The sequence below is a fragment of the Eulemur rufifrons genome, chromosome 30 (genome assembly GCF_041146395.1).
Source record: "Eulemur rufifrons isolate Redbay chromosome 30, OSU_ERuf_1, whole genome shotgun sequence".
Lineage (NCBI taxonomy): Eukaryota > Metazoa > Chordata > Mammalia > Primates > Lemuridae > Eulemur > Eulemur rufifrons.
In genome coordinates this window covers 52,947,512-52,967,074 of record NC_091012.1, presented here as the reverse complement: position 1 = coordinate 52,967,074, position 19,563 = coordinate 52,947,512, and the positions used below count along the sequence as shown (strand labels likewise).

The window sequence follows — 19,563 nt, the reverse complement described above, 5'->3', positions numbered from 1 at the left end:
TGCAACCCTAAAACTATCGAAATAAAAAATTTCTACATTGCCTTCCAGATTTGAAACAATGATATATGATAACACCATGCTCCAGTCTTGAGATGGGACCAGAAGAAAAATAAAAACATTGAAATTTGATTGAGTTTAGGAAAGGGAAAAAATCCCTGCCTAACTTGAGGGATTTAATGGTATATTTTTTTCTAAATGTAATATATATGAAATACATTACTTGAAATTTTTTTAAAAAATAGTTTTAGTATGCCAAAACATTTTTTATAGAATGAATATAAAATAGCAGTTGATTTCTCCAAAATTTTCAGAATTACTTGCACTTGAAGTCTAGATTAAAAGGGTCTTGAAACAAACAAAAAGTCTTGGGCTGTTGCCTCAAAAACATCCTAGGAAGCCTGCCACTTTGTTGTCGGCCATGCTTAGCTCTTATGAGGTGACCTCATCCTTTAAGAAAATAATCTTTTTTTCATTCTTTGGAGGCTTGGGGTGAATTTGGCAGGACTCATTAAACACCTTCCAACACCTGTCATTTACCACCTCTTTGAAACTCTCATCTGAATACATCCAATTCAGCTTTGCTCATTGTTTGCTAAGTAGTTCCAGCCAAGTTAAATTGTCAAAATTCTCTCTCCTGGGGAGGTTTTTAGTAATGCTTAGCTCTGAGCTATATGACCTTTTGATGACCCTATCTCAACTAGCATGAGCCATTACCAGACGGAAATCAACAAACTCTGAACTCCTTGCAGTTCACATACCCCAGGGTAATTCCACAGTGGAACAGGATACTCTTGTTAACAATTCTTACATTAAAAGGGCAGGACTTGGGTGCACCTAAACGGTAGGGCGGGTCACCTAGGCCTCAAGGGTGATTCTGGATTCTATGTAGTGCCTTGATCTTTCATTGGACATAGGGCATGTCAACCTTCACCTTTCAGCAAATTAGCTCAGAGCTCGCTACGAGGGGACACAGCCCTTTGTTGACCCTTCCGGCCCACCTGCAGTCAACTGCCACTACGGAATCTTTTCCCAGACTTGTCGGAGCCATCTCAGGTACAGCCTTGGCGGGCCACGCCTGGGGTTAAACCTCTGCCCTTCCCGTCGTGGGGTCTCCTCAGGCTCCACTGTAGACTCTTGTCCCCTCAACAGCGGGCCCTCCGCCGCCCCCTCTGCCTCGCTTCAGGCCGCACTGCCAATAGCCTCCCCTCAGCGGCAGCCACCTCAGAAGCCACCATCTTCGGCGTTGACACCCCAGCGCCATCGCAGCCCGGCTGAGGTACCAGCTGTTGTCATGTCTGCCACAGGGGATCGAGATCCGACCCAAGAGGGCCAGGAGGGCCCGGTGAGCCAGGCAGTAGAGTGGGCTGGAGCCGATGATGGGATGGGCGGCCACTCCGGCCCCCACTACGGTGTCACGGCACCTGTGGTGGAGGCGGCCGGAGTCGAAAGGCCCGTGGGAGGCCTCGGGGAGGAGGAGGGTGGCCAGGCGGCAGCCCTGGCTAGAGCCCCTGAGGGCGAGAGCGCCGAGGAAGACTCCGACTTTGGGCCTGCGGAGGAGGAGGAGGAAGAGGAGGAGGAGACCGCGGGCCCGGGTAGGATGGTGGACGCCCGTCGTTTTCCCATGGTGGGCTTTCGCTTCACGTTCCTGGATCTGGTCCAGTTCCTTCTCCACCGCATCTACTACAACGACCACATCCTGACCCTGTCCCGCGGCCGCCGCCAGCTAGTGGCACACCACCGCCTGACGCCCGGCCGCGACGGCAGCGATGGCGAGAGCAGCGATAGAGCGAGCGACGTCCCGGTGGTGCTCCAGGTGCCGGCCCGGGAGGGCGAGGGCGGGGGCCACGTCCTGGGCCCCGAGCCCCCCCCGGCGGGCGCGTCAGGCCGAGAGCCCGAGGAGCCAGCAGGCCAGGCCGCAGCGGAGGCAGAAGAACCTATTATCGTGAACGCCCGTGGTGAGGAAGGGACCGAGGGGCCGAGGCCGGCGGGGCCGGGCCGGGTAGGGCTGTGGTGCTGGGGGGGGGGGAGGGGGTGGGGGGCGCTCAGGGCCCTGCTGGGCTCACGGCTGGGGGGATGAAGCGGGGGATGAAGCCGGGGATGAAGCGGGGGATGAAGCGAGGTCCCGCCCTCCCCCGACCTGGGACCGAATGTGTCCCAAGGAATAGGAACCCACTTCCCTAGTGACCTTTACAGTTTTGCAAGAGCACATTCTACCCTCTCCCAGCCTGTGTTTGATAAGAGATCCGAGGTCATCCGTGCCTTTTATGAGCCGACAGACGAATGTCGGGGGCAGACAGGTGTCCCGCGGGGAGCTTGGGAGGAGGTGGAAGGGAAGCCTGGAGGAAGACAGCAAGCAAATGGCACGTCTCGTTTTAGGTTCATGGCTTTTAAAAGCTTTTAAAAGATTCTTAGAAAGTTGGTCCCCCAAAATGATGAACCGATACAGGAGCCTTTGGTAAAATGAAATATTCAGGGGGTTGAGGATCCAATGAGCATCTCCGTACAATTTGTCTTTGAGACAAAACTGTAGTCTGACCAAAACTGTAGAATGGATCAGACCCGATGATTCTGATCCCTTCTTCTCCAAAGGACTAGAAGTAAATCGGCAGCTTTGGGCGGGGGAGTTACTAGAAAAACGGAAATAGTGTCACTGTCGAAACGATCAAGCAGCAGAAATTTGAGAACTATGGAACTATTGTCTCAACCAGTAGGAAGGTGCCCAGCTATTCTTTTCTTAGTCACTTCTATCCTCCTGCTTCTCCTGAGGGTCGGGGACTGGATGTCACTATTGTTTCTAAATTGGGCTATTTTTCCCATGAATGAATTTTCCCAAAGTCTGTGTTATTTTTCACTAAAGAAGTAACTAGATATCAGTATGACCACTGGGAAGAAGACAACAGCATGGAGTTTATGGGGGAGGAAAAAACAGAAGCAGAAGAAGAAAAAGAGAAAGAAAGCAAAGAAGAGGAAGGACCTCAAAGGGACCTGGACCCAGGAGAGGGGAAGCCTGCAACATCCAGGTATCTGTGTATACCGTTGAGTATTGCTCGACTATTCCCGGCATTTACTTCTTACTGACAGCTTTATTTTTTAATTCGTAAATTAATTAAGAAAAAGGTTGTTCAAGATTAGTTTAAAAAATCAATTTAACTTACTTAGAATGCTACTGGAATATTCATGTACCTAATAATATAAAAATGCAGTATGTACTTCATGGCTACTAATTTGTTCTCGTGAGGACTTTTGTCCTCTAGCCGTAAGACTACTAACAAGTGGTAAATGTATAGACCTAGTACCTGAGAACAATATTTGTGTGCAAAACAGTTACCAGAAGCAGCAGCTAACATGGCCTGGGCCATGCACTAGTTAGGCCTTCATTACCTGGCCACAGAAATACAGTCTCCCGTACTAACTAGAAGACAACACAACGCCTTTTGGAATGTGATTACTTACAAATAGCAAAAAGTTAGGACTTTCAAGTAGGACCACATTTAGTGATGAATACCTAAATATTTGTTGGAGATTTTTGTATTTTATGTGACAGGCAAAAGTAAAGAAACTTAGTCATAGTATGATTGTTTATCAATTAATTGATAATTAAGTCTTAAGGTATATCTTTGAGTATGTTGAAATGATAAACTAATGTTTTTCTTTTTTCATTTCCTTTTCCCCCCACATTTTCACAGCTGTGTATTTCATAATAACAGCCTCATAACCACATGTTAGATACGGAAACCCAGGGACTGGGAGGGAGGGAGTATTATGGGAGGGAGGGAGTATGATTTGTGGAAGGAGCACAGGCTTTTAAGTCAGAGAGATTCCTTTAAATCTCTCCAGAGTGGCCTCTCAAGAAAAAAAGAAAAAACGAGCATTTCTGGTGTTAGGCAAGATGGAAACAAGGTGGTTGTGATCACATGACTGAAGCCATTGGTCTTCAGCACCCTGATATCCAAGGATTTAAGTTACAAAAGGAAAATATATTGTTCTTCTCCACACAAATGCAGCAGATATACAAAGGGACTGATGATTTTCTTAGTTTTAGAAAGCAGGTTAGTATTCTATAATTGTTCATTTTCTCTCATTTTATTCCATAGTTTGGTGGAATAGAAAGAAAAGGATGCAGAAAGAAGAAAGAATCTGTTCTTCACTCTTTTTAGGGTCCTTGGTTTTTAGAGGCCCAAAGGATTTTCATCAATACTGATTTCATTCCAAAATTCATCACTCAAAAAGTGATACCTGAGTTTTCTCTTACCTTTTACAGATATGTTTGACAGAATTTGTTCAAGTTAAAAATAAAAGTTTGTTTTAGATGAATAAGTTGAAATATAGACAGATGTTTCCGAGATAAATAACTCTCAAATCTGTTTTACCTCTTTTTGTTTTGGCCCACTTTAACTTCCATTGAAAGGGATCATTTGTCACCATTTGTAAGCTTATTTTAAATGGTTTTATTGCAGCCAAAATAATTAAAATATCAACTTTAAAACAGTTTTTGTAAAGAGATGGAGTTCAAGCTTTTAGTTAATGGTGCGCTGTCTACTACGTTAGTCACTAGCCATGTGTGGCTACTGGGCACTTGAAATGTGACTAGTTCTATCTCAATGTGCTGTAAGTGAAAAATAATGTAAAATATTTCTGTAATAACTAATTACATGTTGAAATGATAATATATTGGTTTAAACAAAATACGGTATTAAAATTACTTTCACCAGTTTCTTTTCTCTTTTTTAACACAGTCGCTAGAACACACATGTGACTCGTGTTATATGTCTGTTGGACAGCACTAATCTAGAGAATGGTTTCAAAGGAAACCTCATAGATGGCCCAGCTTGCCTGGAGGTCACATGGTGCTGCTGAGCCTGGGCCAGACTTTGACTTAGGGCAGTGGTTCCAAAGCGTGGTCTCTGGACCAGCATCAGCAGCATCACCTGAGAACTTGTTAGAGATGCAAATTCTCAGGCCACCTCCCTGACCTCTGAATCAGAAACTGATTCTCTGGGGTGGGGCCAGCAATCTGTGTTTTAACAAGCCCTCCAGGTTCTTCTGATGCACACCAAGGTTTAAGAACCACAGGTTTAGATCAGCGGGGAAAGATGAGTTTCACCTACTGTCAGACCAGCCTTAATTCCCTGGCTTGGGACTGTTGCAGGTAACCGAATGGGACAGCAAGGACTAGGCTGGGGAGGGGACTAGAACTCACAGGGGCTGAGACACAGAGGGGCAAAGACAGGGTGATGGTAGCAGAAAAATGCATAAGGGAAAAAGCTGGTTCCAGAAGGATACAAACATGATACCATGTATATGAAGTCTAAGAAAACATACAGATGATTGCCACATTTGTGGGTACATACAGAGAGACTAAAAGGCGTGCATGTGAGAGATGGATACAAATGTAGCACGTGGAACGGTGTGGTTGGGAAAGATAAACACCTCATTTAGGATGGTGGTTACCTCTCAGGGAAAGAAAGGGAGGGGGATTCTATTGGGGAGGGCTCCACAGTGGGCTTCTACTGTTTGTAATGTTGTATTTCTTAAGCTGGGTGGTGGATACATGGATGTTTATAGCAGTATTCTCTATACCTTTGTGTAGATACGAAATATTTCCTAATACCAAATGAGACAAGTAAAAAGAGGAAAGAGAGACAATGGGCTTGATCTCTAGACTCTGTTTAAGGGGGGGAAATGTGAAGTCACATGTGACCAGAGTAGACGATCAGAGAAGGGGAGGGGTGCAGTGGTTGAGGCTAGACAGCTTCATTTCTGCATTTAGTGAAGGCTTCCTAGGTGTTCTCTTGGTAGCACTGATACCTTCTCTTATGTTCTGTGGTAGCACACCTTATATTCAAATTTATACTACCATTTTTTTAAATTGAGGTGAAAGTCATAAAGCAAAATTAACAATTTTAAAGTGAACATTTCAGTAACATTTAGTGCATTCGTAATTTTGTGCAACCACTTCTATTTAGTTCCAAACCATTTTTGTCACTCCAAAACCCTGTATCCATGAAGCAGTCACTCTCCCATTTTCCCCTCCAGCTGATGGCAACCACCAATCTGCTTTCCATCCCTGTGGATTGACCTATTCTAGACATCTCACATAAACAGAATTTGTGTCTGGCTTCTTCACTTAGCATAATATTTTTGAGGTTCATCCACATGTTAGCATGTATCCATACTTCATTCCTCTTGAAGACTGAATAATATTCCGTTGTATGTATATACCACAATTTGTTTATCATTCTTCCGTTGATGGACACTTGGGTTGTTTCCACCTTGTGGCTATTGTAAATAGTGCGGCTATGAACATTCGTGTCCAAGTATTTCTTTGTGCCTGATTTATATGTGTGTGTATTTACTCCCCTTTCCCTACCCTTTGCATTGTGAACTTCTGATTTGTTGGGACTTTAAAGGGTTTCATTTATCTTCCTTTCTCAAAGCCTTAGGCACTGAGTTTTCCACCTAGTAAGTGCTCAGTTAATGTCTGTTAAAGTGAAGTAAACTTCCCACTTCCACAACCTTCGTTTTTATACTAGTATCAATGTTTTAAAATGTACTATCACATAGTATTCCTTATGGCTAGAACCACATCGTGAGATGGAGGCCCAGGGCCCCTTGTCACCATTACCTAAACTGAAAGGGCAAGCCAATACATAGATTTCCATATAGTATGATTTGAGGGGCTTCAAACTGGCTCTGATTTGTTAGTGTTTATGTTGCATAAGTTGTTAATATAGTATTGCTCTTAGATTTGGGCAAGAAGAAGGACCTCTGTCCTGACAGCCATGCTTTAGAGGCCCCACTTTGGCCGTCTTCCAGCCACACTTCTCCTTACAGGACAGGAACCTGTGGAAACAAGGGGCACCTCCCTGCTAGGCCATGTTCCAGGTACCTGGGACCCCTGAACAGTCCCAAGCCTGCTGCCAGGGCCTGCATGCTCCTCTTGGGGCTGTCCTCAAGAGGGCTGTCCTTGGAAGGGCTGACTGTCCTACCAGGATATGTGATCCTAGGCCTAAGGGGTAGTTGTATGGCCAGGACAGGGCATGAGGCCTGGTCTAGAAGCCAGGCCATGGCCAGGGGGAGGGAAGAAGAGGGTCAGCTCTTTTCACACCATTTGGACAGGCTTAAAGAAGTCTGAGAATTCCAAATTCTAACCTTGTCTTTCAGGTCATTTTGAAGGTGCATTTGTCATGGAAGGACATAAACCAGTAAATAAAATATGTTGTATTAGTTGATTTAAATATGTCAAATATTTGAACATAAATATCCCGAACTGAACTTATTCTGAACCCTACAAATGTTACAATGTTACAGGAAGGCCAGGCTACATATCTGGTCTATAACCCCTTTCTCTTCCTCTCTCTGTGTCACATTTTGATAACTGAGCATGGGGGAGCCACTTGCTTCTGAAAAGGGCTTGTCCCAGTAGCCCATCTTGCTATAGGACTTGGGCCCAGTCCCTGAGCCAGGCTGGAGTACAACCACCCTTGTCGCCTCTATTCAGGTGCACCCCCTCCACCCAGATTGCTTTGCTCCCCAGGTGTTCATATACAAACCTCTTCAATAGCACCTCTGGTACCAATGCCCACCAGGAGGCCATCTGCTCGGCCAGGCACACCTGTGCGGAGGCCCTTCCTGTGCAGCACAACCACTTAAGAACATTTTGCTTCTCTGACACCTTCCGGTCTGAGTTGTCAATATCCTATTTGATATCCCTGCCCATGTCACAGACTGAGACAGACTGCAGAACAGGCTTTATTCAATTTATTTGCTTTGCATATATCAAAAATCAAGAAAGTGAAAAGAAGCGAAAAACTTGTCAGAATGTGCCTTTAGGCATTTAAAAAGAACTTAACCTCTTCATTTAAAAAAAAGCTTTATTGTTAACTGTGGAAATGAAATTATTAATGGAGAGTTCTCAGACTGAGAATAACCTAATAGAGGTCCACTGTGAGAAAAGGGGGAAGGAAGGTGTAGCAGCTAATCTACTAGGATTCCCTGGGCATAGGGCATCTACCTAAATGAACTGTTCACTATATGGGAATACAAAGGAAATAAAATTCAGTCAATTGAAAATCTAGCATTATCAAAAAGACTAAATTAGCGTATCAGGATAAATAAATGTTTTATAGAGAAAATGCAAAATCCAGCATGCGATTGTACGGTGTCACATTATACCATCATCAGCAAAACCCAGCGCCAAGTGTTTAGCTCCGGCCCCTCACTGCCTCTCTGGGCGTTTTTGCATGGGGTGGCACCCCACTCAGAACACGAAGGCACAGTTAGGTGCCCAGGCCTGCATTTCTGTTTTAGCAAAGTAGCCCCGAGGTAACAGAGCCAGACACAGGGATACCTATGCTGAGAAGTCACTCTGGGTCTCCTAGGAAAATGAGCTAGTTTTACTGCCCAGGCATCCAAAGGGAGCCCTCCCTTAGTATTTGGTGGGTTTAGGGGATGGAATAAAAGAGAGGATGTAGAAAGGAGGATTTAAGTAACTTCCAGTGAACCTAGATGAGAATCTCAGGTGGTCTGCACCTCGGAAAGCCAGCCAATTAAGGAACTGACTCTGAGGGTAAAGGTGCCTATGTCATCACTAAGCAGCGTAGGAGTTTCTACTGGAGGCAGTGCTATAAAAGAAAAAGACTGAATGGCGGGATGGAAAGGAAGGAGTTAACATTTCCTGGGACTTGCCCTCTCCCCTCACAGCTGATCATCCGTCTCATCCTGAGCCTTCCCCTCCCACTATCCCTTTCTGGCCTTCCCTCTTCCCATGGTTGGGGGTGAGTGGGTCACAGAGAGGTAGGGGCTCTCCAGCCTCTAAGAATGAGGGTGGGGAAAGACTGATTTGATCACCAAAGGCTTCCAGTTAGCAAAAAGTTCATTTCCCTGTGGCTTTGGGATTGTAGTCTTGCTTTGGGTTAAAACTTTATGAAGCAGAGACCCTGAGGGGAAGGGACTAGAAGATGGGCTACATGGAGTTATCCCCCTGAAGGCTGGAGCCAGAGGGAAAGGGAGCTCTCTGGTGGCTCCAGACTTGCATCAAGGCGGTGAGTTTGCCATCTTCCTGATGGAAAGGACAGCTTTTGGTGTCTGTAGAACAAAAGGATATGCACAAGGAGTAATTTCTGGGCAGTTGGAGAGGGTCACAGTAGTGTTGGGCCAAGAGGCCAAACACTGAAGGAGTAACCATCCGTAGGAGTACAATCATCCCCAGGAAGCATTCTGTCTCATAGGGAGGTGCTCACTGCTGCCAGGCCAGCAACAGGTTGACATGGGGCATGTGCAAAGAGGGCACTCTGTATAAGTGCTCTGTGTGTTATTGTCACCCAAGATGAAAGCATTGGGGGCAGCGGGGGGTGCTCCTAGGGATTCAGGGAAGGTGTTTCAAGGGGTAGCGAACTGATTGGTGAATGGCTGTGCAAAATTTTTCTTGGAGACCCAGAATTTTCACTTGCACCACCTCTTTTAGGAGCCTTTGCAAAGTTTGGAGCAACAACGGAGTAACTGAAGCATTTATCTAGGCTTATAAAACTTAAAAGCCAATTCTTGAGCCAAATCATCTGGATGTTCCCATCAGAATTGCTTTATTTGGTCAAGGGAAATGACCACCTTTTAGTTGCTCTGACAAAATGTTTTTTGCCTTCTCCCTTCTAAAGCACATCATCCAAAGCCAAAGATTTTGCAATTCTACAGCAGTGCAAACACTTGCCGTGGTTTTTATGGAGGAAATGCTGGGTTTCCGGATGCTGGTAGTGACTGTACTGAAGGTTAGGCATTCATGGCATTTATTTCATTCAAATAATTATGTTTTAATTCCCATTTCTAAGGCTTTTTTGTCTTAATAAAAAACGGTAACAGTAAAGAGATCACTACATAGAATTAATACAGCTATTGGCAATTATCATTTAAAATGCTGAGACTTCACCCAGGAGCTATTTATTCCATGATCTCTGCCTTGTGGCTCCATGCTTTGGCTTTCTTCTTGGCCATGGAGAACCAGACAGGTTCAATCGGCTCAACCGGCTTAACCAGCAGCTGTTGGGATGCAGCTGGGACAGGTGAAGATCCTTTGGTTTCTTTACCCATGGTAGGTACTTGTGGTATCTTCTGATCTTCAAATTCAACTGGAACCACAGCAAATAACACACAAGCAGTGATAAACCCCAGAGATACTGAGGTATGTTGTTTATGGGACGCAATAAAATGTTTCCTCCTCTCAGCTTTCCTCTGATCCCTCTGCTCTTGGAGATCTCCAACTCCTTTTCCCTTCATTGCCAGGCTTCTAAAAGTCAGTGCATGGGCAATGTCAAATGGGTAAAATCAACACAGCTATGGCCACAGGGACCTGGACAGGGGAAGGCCTGAGAGGTAATACCTAGAACTGGAACTGCCAATCTTTGGGCAGTTACTACTGAATTGTCTTATACTTTTGAACTGAGACCAGAGGGGAAACATACTGTATCTGCTCATTTTCTAAAATTTCAAATAAAGCAATATTACTTTTGCTTTGCCAATCCATGATGTCATGTGAAATGAAATGACTGATAACTCAATAGACGCACCCAGTAAAAGTCGATGCTAAACAATATTGTACCAACTACCTTGGCCAAGTTGATTACCACCCTATTCCCCAATTCCACTCCCTCCCCCTCATCCTGCTTTAGGGTTGATTTACTCAGTGGCTCAGACTCAACCAATGGTTCTCAATCCTGGCTATGCATTAGACCCACCTAGGGCTCTTTTAAAAGTAACAATGTCCCTGACATTTCCTGAAGCAACTGAATTAGAATCTCTATGGATGGAGCCAGGGCCATAGGCACTTTTTAAAAAGCTCTAATTGCTTTTTAAATCACGTGATTCTAATGCACAGTGGGAGTTGAAAAACAACAGGAGTATAGTGCCTGTGAGGCCTTTAATGGTTGTAAGCAGGTCAGCTGCTGCTATTTCATATAATGCGTTCCTGAATTCCTAGTCTAATTTCTTCATGAGAGGGATTAAAGGAGAGAGAAAAGATGGTTCAATATAAATCCATCCTCCCCTCATCCCTGCTCTGGGTGAAAAAAGTCCCTCTGGTCCACAACTCTTACTGATAAGATCATTCTATTATATCTCAGCACAGTATTTTTTAGCCATCAACATTTCCCCACCTCTCGCATCCCTGCTCAGAATACAGAGGGGCTGAAACGAGCTTTTTAAATAATTAAATACAATTCAATACCACTGGGCCTTTAGAGTGAATTATTTTCAACAGCTTCATTGGGGATGTAGAAGGTGAGAAAATACTGCTTTGCTATGAACTGGAAAGTGACTTGGTATTTTCCTCTTGCTTACCCAGGCACAAGAATGTTTTAGTGACCACAGTTTTGTACCTAGACAGCTTCTTTGATGAAGTGAAAGACTAGAAAACCCTCTGAAAGTTACACACTAGACTTAAATTAGTCATAATAATTGGATTTTCCTAAAACAAGCTGGTATCTGTAGCTAATCAAAGAGCCACGAGAGAATCGTGAAGCTGATTTGAGAGGTAAGAGACATGTATTACCTGAGCTTGAAAGTGCAAAAGTTTCACAACATTCTGCCAGGGCTGTTCTTTTTTTGGGGGGCGGGGAGGGTGTCCGGGTGTATGCTTTTACCTGATTTGGTAGACTTAGGTAGCTTCATCTGTGCTGTCTTCCCCTGTCCACAGACATCAGAAGTTAAAATCATTTTTGGTTGGTTTTCATTTGCAGGGTCAGTTCTCTTTAATACAAAAATGAAAACAGAAAGCTTGTAAGTCCTGACATATAAACAGCAAATTATTCAGAAGACCATAGGTTGCAAGCCCTGTCCTGGGTATTATGAGTTCAAAAGTAATCGAAAGGAAAGAGATTAGATATAGACATAGTTAAGGAAAGAAATAGCACTTAGACCCTTGGTTTGGAATTTAGGTTCACAAAACCTAAGCTAGCTCAAGTTTATCACTTTTCAGGTCTGAAAGAAAAAGTTGTCTAATTATACAAACCGTGTAAGCAGGTTAACATGAGAATTAGTTAACTTGAGAACAATCTTTTCCCTAGCACTTTACCAGCATTTAACAGCAAGCTAACAGAATGTGGTGGTTATAAACAAATCTGATCAGCTCATTGATGTGAGTTCCATGGGGTTTCTACTTTTACTTTTCAAAACTTGCTGACATATGACTTGAAGCACTGCCTGTATTAGAAAGTGATATAACTGTAGGTCTTTTGAAAGTTTTAGTTTAGGTTTTTTCAAACTAACCTCTCCATAACTGGTCTAAATTCATGAGTTTATGTACACTAGTATATTTCCTCCTGACAAAAGCTTTAACCAAGGTGGACCTTATCCCTGTATGATCCTGCTCCCATGTAGATACTAATGATGAAAAAGAAAAGATCTTTTAGGCTGGGTGTGGTGGCTCACGCCTGTAATCCTAGCACTCTGGGAGGCCGAGGCAGGAGGATCGCTTGAGTTTAGGAGCTCGAGACCAGCCTGAGCAAGAGTGAGACCCCGTCTCTACTAAAAATAGAAAAATTAGTCAGGCACAGTGGCGTGTGCCTGTAGTCCCAGCTACTCAGGAGGCTGAGAGAGGAGGATGGCTTAAGCCCAGGAGTTTGAGGTTGCTGTGAGCTATGATGACGCCACTGGACTCTAGCCAGGGAAGAGAGCAAGACTCTATTTCAAAAAAAAAGAAAGAAAAGATCTTTAAAGCAAAGAATTAAACAGGTCCTCACAACAAATGGTGGTCCCTCAACAAATTTAGTAAGCACTTAAAAGTATAGGAACTTAGATGTATCTCTTGATATGTAAATGTGATATGTTTTCTTGAGTCAATTTTCTGCACTTTTGATAAGAGGGGAGCAAGGCGTCATCCCATCATCCCTGACCTACGTGTGGTACTATTGGCCTAGTTCACCATGAAACACTTTTTTCAACCTACAGGTAGGTGCCACTCCAAACCAAATCAATATGTAGAAATCCAAACATCAAACAGAGAAAGGGAAATTGTTATGTACTGAAATGGAAAGGTGCCCAGAAATGAAGTGTTAAAGGGAAAAAATAGTATTTATGGTTTGATTCCATTTATAAAAATATATATTCATATGTATAGGCATAAAATATCTGTAAAGGATAGTCACTCAACTCTTATCCCAGTGGTTACCTTTGGGTTTTTTAAAATGACTTACTCCTTATTTCTTAATCAATATCATGGAAGCCTTCTCTAGAATATTTAGGGCAGGCTTTGATTTATAGACTCTACATATCCACTACTTTTTACAAACCCCTTAAGAGCATAAAGTGGGGAACGTTTTTATAAGTACAAAGCAAGTCTTTTCCCCCTTGAAGAGTCCTCCTGCCTTGATAAATGCTCCCAAAGAGAGGGGGAGCTGCATGTCTGGAAAAGTTCCCAATGGAAGCTTAATCAGTGGCTCCAGTAACCTTTGGGAGTGTTTTCTGCACTGCCCCAGGTCCTACCCCATATTTAGGCTCCTTAGTCTCAGCCTTGGCTCCAGCTCTGCTCTTGGTTTTTGGCTCTTTCATAGGATCGTGGGCCTGGAAACGCCTCTGCTTCTGCATTGCCATAGTTATCCAATCTGGCTCTGAGACGGCATCATCTGACTGTTGACCAGGATGCTTTGCTGAGAAAGGAATGAAAGGAGTTAGAACTGAAGCAAGGTAGGCAGGGACTTGTTGTTGTTGTATTTGACTATTGTTTAATTCCTATGGATAGTCAAAAGAAACATGCTCTTCACACACACTTTGGGAGGAGGTAAGCAGGATCCTGAGCCTGGCTGGGGCTTACCAATAATAATGTCCCAAATGGAATCCTTGTTAATTGCCAAATGAAAATAAACAGATATCAAGTATAGAAGGGGCACCTTCTTTTGTGCCCCACCCCCCCACACACACACCTTGGCAAGGTAGGTGTTCCTTGGGTAGTTTAGAAGCTGTACTTAAAAGTGAGCATACTGTCCCCTTACTGGCCCTTTCCTTTCCTTATCCATCCCTCTTCCCACCCCCAAATCAGGGTAGGACAATGGTTGCTAGGTGGCTGGGAAAATTCCTAGGAAGCCAGAGGCTCAGTCCATTGGTGTCATTCCTCTAACTCCAAGGAAAATCTTGGGGTATTTTTAACATCGCAGTGTCTCACGCAGGTGTGTGGCTACAGACGTGTGGTTACAGGTATATACAAGACTATGTGATGGTGAGTGTGAATGTACAAAGGTTTTGGGAGAGATTAGTGCCCCAAAGATCGCCTAGCTCTGGATTCTTAGATATTTCAGGTAAATGAAGAAACTTGAGAGTACAAACATTTACAGTAAATTAAGATTTCAGGCTGAGAGTCTGAACATAATGCTCTATTAATGATTTAGCTTTAAAAATACACAATACATGTAAAAGTATTTTGAGAAAAGCATAAAATTCCATCCAAATGTAAGGTGTACACAGAGTGGGGGAAGAGGGAATGGTGAGATGGTCATGTGTCCATTATGGAATGTGGATGTGTGTCTAGAGGAGAAGACTCAAAATTAACTACTTCCAAATCTATTAACCTAGAATGGGGCACTATCTTGCCAAATTCGCAAGCCAGCCCTAACAAAGCATCAACTTACTAGGCGAGGCTAGAAAAAACTTTAAGGCCTATTTAAGGCTTTGTTTCCAGTTCTTCCTTCCACTTGGTACCTACTTGCCATCTGCAGAGATAAAAGTCTCACCTGAGGTCTTGTAAGCAGGATTCTTCTTGGCCATGCCTTCAGATTTGGACCTGCTATTTTGCTTCTCTGCAAAGTCAGATATTGCGGTGAGGTTCTCTGCAGTGTTCAGGAGCCCCTGGGAAGCGCTTCTTCTGATTTGACATTCCCTACCTGCAGAGGATGAGATCGGGCCCAGAGGGAAGGAAGGAAGCTGGGTAAAGTTATCTTGTTGCTCACTCTTATACTTCTGTGAGGAAGAGATTCTTTTCAGTCGAACTCCAAAAAGGTTTTCAACATCAGCCTCATTGGGTAAATCTGAATGGCGGTTATTATTTCTACCATCACTCTCAAGAACTTCTTCCTTAGAGTAACTGCCGCCAGAAATGGATGTTTGCCAGGCAGGATCAGTGGTAAACTTCCCGGGTTTGGTAGCAGGCGTCAGGATGCTCTTAATGAGGTCTTCAGAACCTTGGCTGTGCTTCTTGGTTTTGTTTAGAGCAGCTGAGCCTCTTGGTAGGGATAAGCTGCCAGCATTGCTCTCAAAAATGGTTCCCTCAGCAGGAGCAGAACTTGAATAAACATGTTGCTGATATTCAGGGTCTCCAAGAGCCTGGAAAGGGTCACCGGGGGGCAGGTGCTCTTCAGGACTGCTCCACTGTACAGGTATGTTCACTGAGCCCATTGGGAAAATCTGTGGCTGGAATTCAGACCCATCCAAGGCTTGGGAAGGGCATCTGGAAGGCATCTGCTCTTCATATTTCTTGCCCTCTTCAGAAAAACTCTTAGAAACTGAGGAGACTTCTTGCTGGTACTCAAGCTTCCCGAAGTCCTGGGAAAGCTGTCTCAGAGGTGGCTTCTTTTTAGAACTGCTCCACTTCACAGAAGCACTTTCTGAATATGAGAAACCTTCTTGTGGGTCTTCGGGCCTCCCCGCGGACTGTAAAGGGTGCTTCACAGGCAGCATCTTCACAGAAATGCCTCGCTCAGGGTCAGCACTCTCCCAGTCTGAGAACCCTTGGTGCTCGACCTTAGGCTTCGAGGAAGATTTAAAAGGACTGTGAGACAGAGGATCCACGTAAATGCCTCCCTCAACAGTAGGGCTCTCGGAAAAGATTTGCTGTGCCATAAACTTCACGAATGACTGGGAAGGACGCCTGGGACACTGAGATTTCTTAGAAATGCCTTCTTCAATAGCAGTGCTTTCTAGACGTGAGGACATTTCCTGAACTCTAGACTTCACCGAGAACTGGGCAGGATATGTGGGAAGCAGTGGCCTCTCAGAAGTGCCTGCCTCAACAGCAGCATCGTTAACACTTGAGGACATTTGCTGGACTTTCTGTTTCACAGTGGACTGGGATTGACTTCTGGGAATTGGCAGCTCTGAAGAAATGCCCTTCTCAGTGGCAACATTCTCTGGACCTGCAGAGACTTGTTGCTTGAATTTAGGGTTCACCCAAGGCTGGAAAGCATACCTGGGAGGTATTGGCTCCACGGGACCGGTGCTCCTTCCTGCAGAAGTGCTCATTGAGCCTGAGGAGACTTCTTGCTCAAATACTGATCTCATCTGGGGCACAGAATGAGGTCTGGGAGGACTCGACTCCATAGAAATGCTCCCCTCAGCAGCAGAGCTCTCTGGACCTACAGAGACTTGTTGCGTGAATTTAGGGTTTACCCATGGCTGGAATGGGCATCCGGGAGGCATGGGCTCCATGGAACCGCTCCATTCTGCAGAAGCACTCACTGAACCTGCAGAGACATGTTGCTCAAATGTAGGGATCACCCATGGCTGGAAACGGCATCTGGCAGGCATTGGCTCCATAGAAACGCTCCCCTCAGCTGCAGCACTCTCTGGACCTGCAGGGACTTGTTGCTCAAATTTAGGGTTCACCCATGGTTGGAAGGCGTGTCTGGGAGGCATTGGCTCCACAGGACCACTCCATCCTGCAGAAGTGTTTGCTGAGTTTAGGGTAATCATCTGTGGCTGCACTTTAGGCCTCCTCAAGGGCTGGGAAGGGCATCCAGGAGGCAGCAGCTCCACAAAAATGCCTTCCTCGATGGTAGTGCTTTCTGAGATTTGCTGGACTTGAGGATTTGTGAAGTGCTGGGGAGAATATTTGGAGAGAAGAGGCCCTGCAGAAATGACTGTCTCAGCAACACCCTCTGAACCTAAGAACACGTTTTGTTGAACTTTAGGGTTCATCATGGGCTGGGAAAGAAGTTTAGGAGGCAGAGGCTTCATAGAAATGCTCCTCTTAACAGCCGTGCCGTCTGGAAATGAGGAAACCTTTTGCTGCACTTTAGGGCTCACCCATGGCTGGAAAGCGTGTCTGGGAGGTCTCAGTGCCACAGAAATGCTTCCCTCAACAGCAGCACTCTCTGCACCTTCGGAGACTTGTTGCTTGACCATTGGCCTCACCAAGGGCTGGGAAGGACATTCAGGAGATAGCAGCTCCATAGAAACAGCCCCTTCCATACTTGTAATTTCTGAACCTGAGGAGACTTTTTGTTCAACTTTCGACCTCATCAGGCGCTTAGAAGACATTCTGGGAGGCAGCGGCTCCATATACATGCCCCACTCCACAGCAGTGCTCTCTGGACCTGCAGAGACTTGTTGCTCACAGGTAGGGCTCAACCCTGGCTGGAAAGGGCGTCTGGGAGGCATGGGCCCCGCAGAACCACTCCCTTCTGCAGCAGTGCTCACTGAGCTGGCGGAGACTTGTTGCTGAACAGTAGGCCTCCCAGTGGGCTGAGAAGGGTGTCTGGGAGCCAGTTGCTGCACAGAAGCATTCCCCTCTTTGGAGGGGTTCTTTGAAACTGAAGTGACTTCTTCTTGGTCTTCGGATTTCTCCAAGGCCTGGGCAGGGTGTTTGAGGGGCAGATCTTCCTCCGAGCTGCTCAAATCCTCAGCACTGTTGTACTTTTCATCATAACTATCGAAATCTGTGGAGAATTCTTCATCTTCAGGCTCCTGTAAGGACTGGGAAGTGTATCTGGGGACCAGCTCCTCCTCAGAGCTGTTCAAGTCCACAACAAAACTTTTTGATTCTGACAAAACTTCTTGTTCATCTTCAAGCTTCTCCAAGGACTGGGAAGAGTGACTGTGAGCCAGTTCCTCAGAACCGCTCTCCTCCTTGGGAATACTCTCTGAATCTAAGGACACTTCTTTAGCTTTAGGCTTCCCCAAAGACTGGGGTCGGCATCCAGGAGGCACCTGCTTCTCAAAATGGCTTAATCCCACAGCTAAACCTTCTGATTCTGGGAAGACTTCTTGTTCATCTTCAGGCTTCCATGAGGACTGGAAAGCATGTCCAGGAGCCAGCTGCTCCTCAGAACCACTCCCCTCCTCTGAAGCACTCTCTGAATCTGAGGGGACTTCTTCAGCTTCAGGCTTCCTCAACGACTGGGCAAGGCTTCTGGGAAGTAGCCTCTGGGCAGAAATGCCTCCCTCAGCTGTAGTACTGGTAGCACCCATCATACCCCAAACGCTTGCTGCAAAGGCCTGGAGAGCATTTCTAGGACGCTTTCCTTTGTGGATACTTGGGACGTTGTGGGCTGACTGCATTTTGTACTGGGCATTTTGTGAACAAAGCCTGAAAGCTTCTTTCTCTTCCGGCTGGATATGAGAAGGATCTGTGACCATCTGAGCCTCTGCTGCCACTGAAAGAATGGCCTCTTTTTGGGTTGTAAAAGGGCTTTTCACCATTGGTAAAAGAGAAGCTCTGGCTTCTGTCTTCGTAGCTCCAGAAGCCTCCTCTTCGTGGCATGGTAGTGGACCACTAGCCATGGACTCTTCCACGTCTTCAGGTATGGGTTGTGCTGATGCTTTTCTGGCTTCGAAGTCTATGCCAGCATTTCTCTTGCCTGTGTCACCTTTATCTGAAAGAAACTCCTGAGAGGTGGTGGTCTCTGCTTGTGCAGTTTTAGGCTTCTCCATGACTTGCTCCTCCAAGGGCAGATGGCAGAAATTTCTGTCAGTCTTATCAGTAGATGAGTACCCAGCTCTGTCGCCCAGGCTGTGCCCTTGGCTGGATTGTTTAAAGCTTCTTCCTTTGGATCTATACTCATTCATCCTGGAAGTACTTGATCCTTTTCTTCTCCGTCTTCTTCCATATGCTGCTAATGTTGGATAGCCCAGACTTGCAGCAGCATTCATGTTTAGAGCCTGATCTTTTGTCTTCTTATCATAAATCTCAGTTTTGTTGTTCTGTTCCTGGCTTGAGAGACCTGTACCAAAGACAAATAAGGAAAGGAGAAACATATGTGCTTTTGACTTCCTAAAATAAGAATACCATGCCCTGGCCCAGTGGGTACCTATTTGCTACTGAATTCCCTAGTATGGAGAAGTGGCTGTTCAGAAGACAGAGAGTAAATTGGTCACTATTAGCCTTCTGCAGTTTGGACATTTTTTAATCAGAAGGAAATGCCAGTTTCATGAACTGATTCCTGGGTTGGCTCATCACCATTTTATCAATAGTCTGGTCCACCATTGGGTGTGAGAAATATCAAAAGGCAAAATTTGAACTTATAACAATGATTACCTTTGAGGAAACTGACTGGGGCGGGAGGAAGGGAAATTTTTACTTTATATTTAGCTCTTCTATTTTCTACTTAATGTTTATCTGAACTGCTTGAAATTTCATATCGTATGCATGTATTGCTTTGATTTTATTTTATTTTATTTGGAAAGGTATCAATAGGAGTTATCTGGGAGGTTGAATTATGGCCCTCTTTTCTTCTAATTTCTCCTCTCTTGTATTAAAATAATCCTGTGTAATATACATGCAAAGCAATTCTTGGAACACCTTAACGGGCCTCTGGTCAAACACAAGGTAGCAGTTATATAGATTGCTCCTCTCCTTTCTAGTACTTTCCA

At 45.0% G+C, this 19,563-nt stretch overlaps 1 protein-coding gene across 1 annotated transcript in view; it reads right to left on the bottom strand.

The window, feature by feature from the left end:
• Nucleotides 1-9,933: 9,933 nt before the first annotated feature.
• Nucleotides 9,934-19,563, bottom strand: part of KIAA1210 (KIAA1210 ortholog) — a 75,703-nt gene continuing 66,073 nt past the window's right edge. The window contains 7 exon segments of the mRNA XM_069464204.1: nt 9,934-10,121; nt 11,631-11,736; nt 13,471-13,634; nt 14,712-16,125; nt 16,555-17,026; nt 17,351-17,840; nt 18,045-18,914. Of these exon segments, the coding sequence (XP_069320305.1) occupies nt 9,934-10,121; nt 11,631-11,736; nt 13,471-13,634; nt 14,712-16,125; nt 16,555-17,026; nt 17,351-17,840; nt 18,045-18,914 (3,704 nt within the window).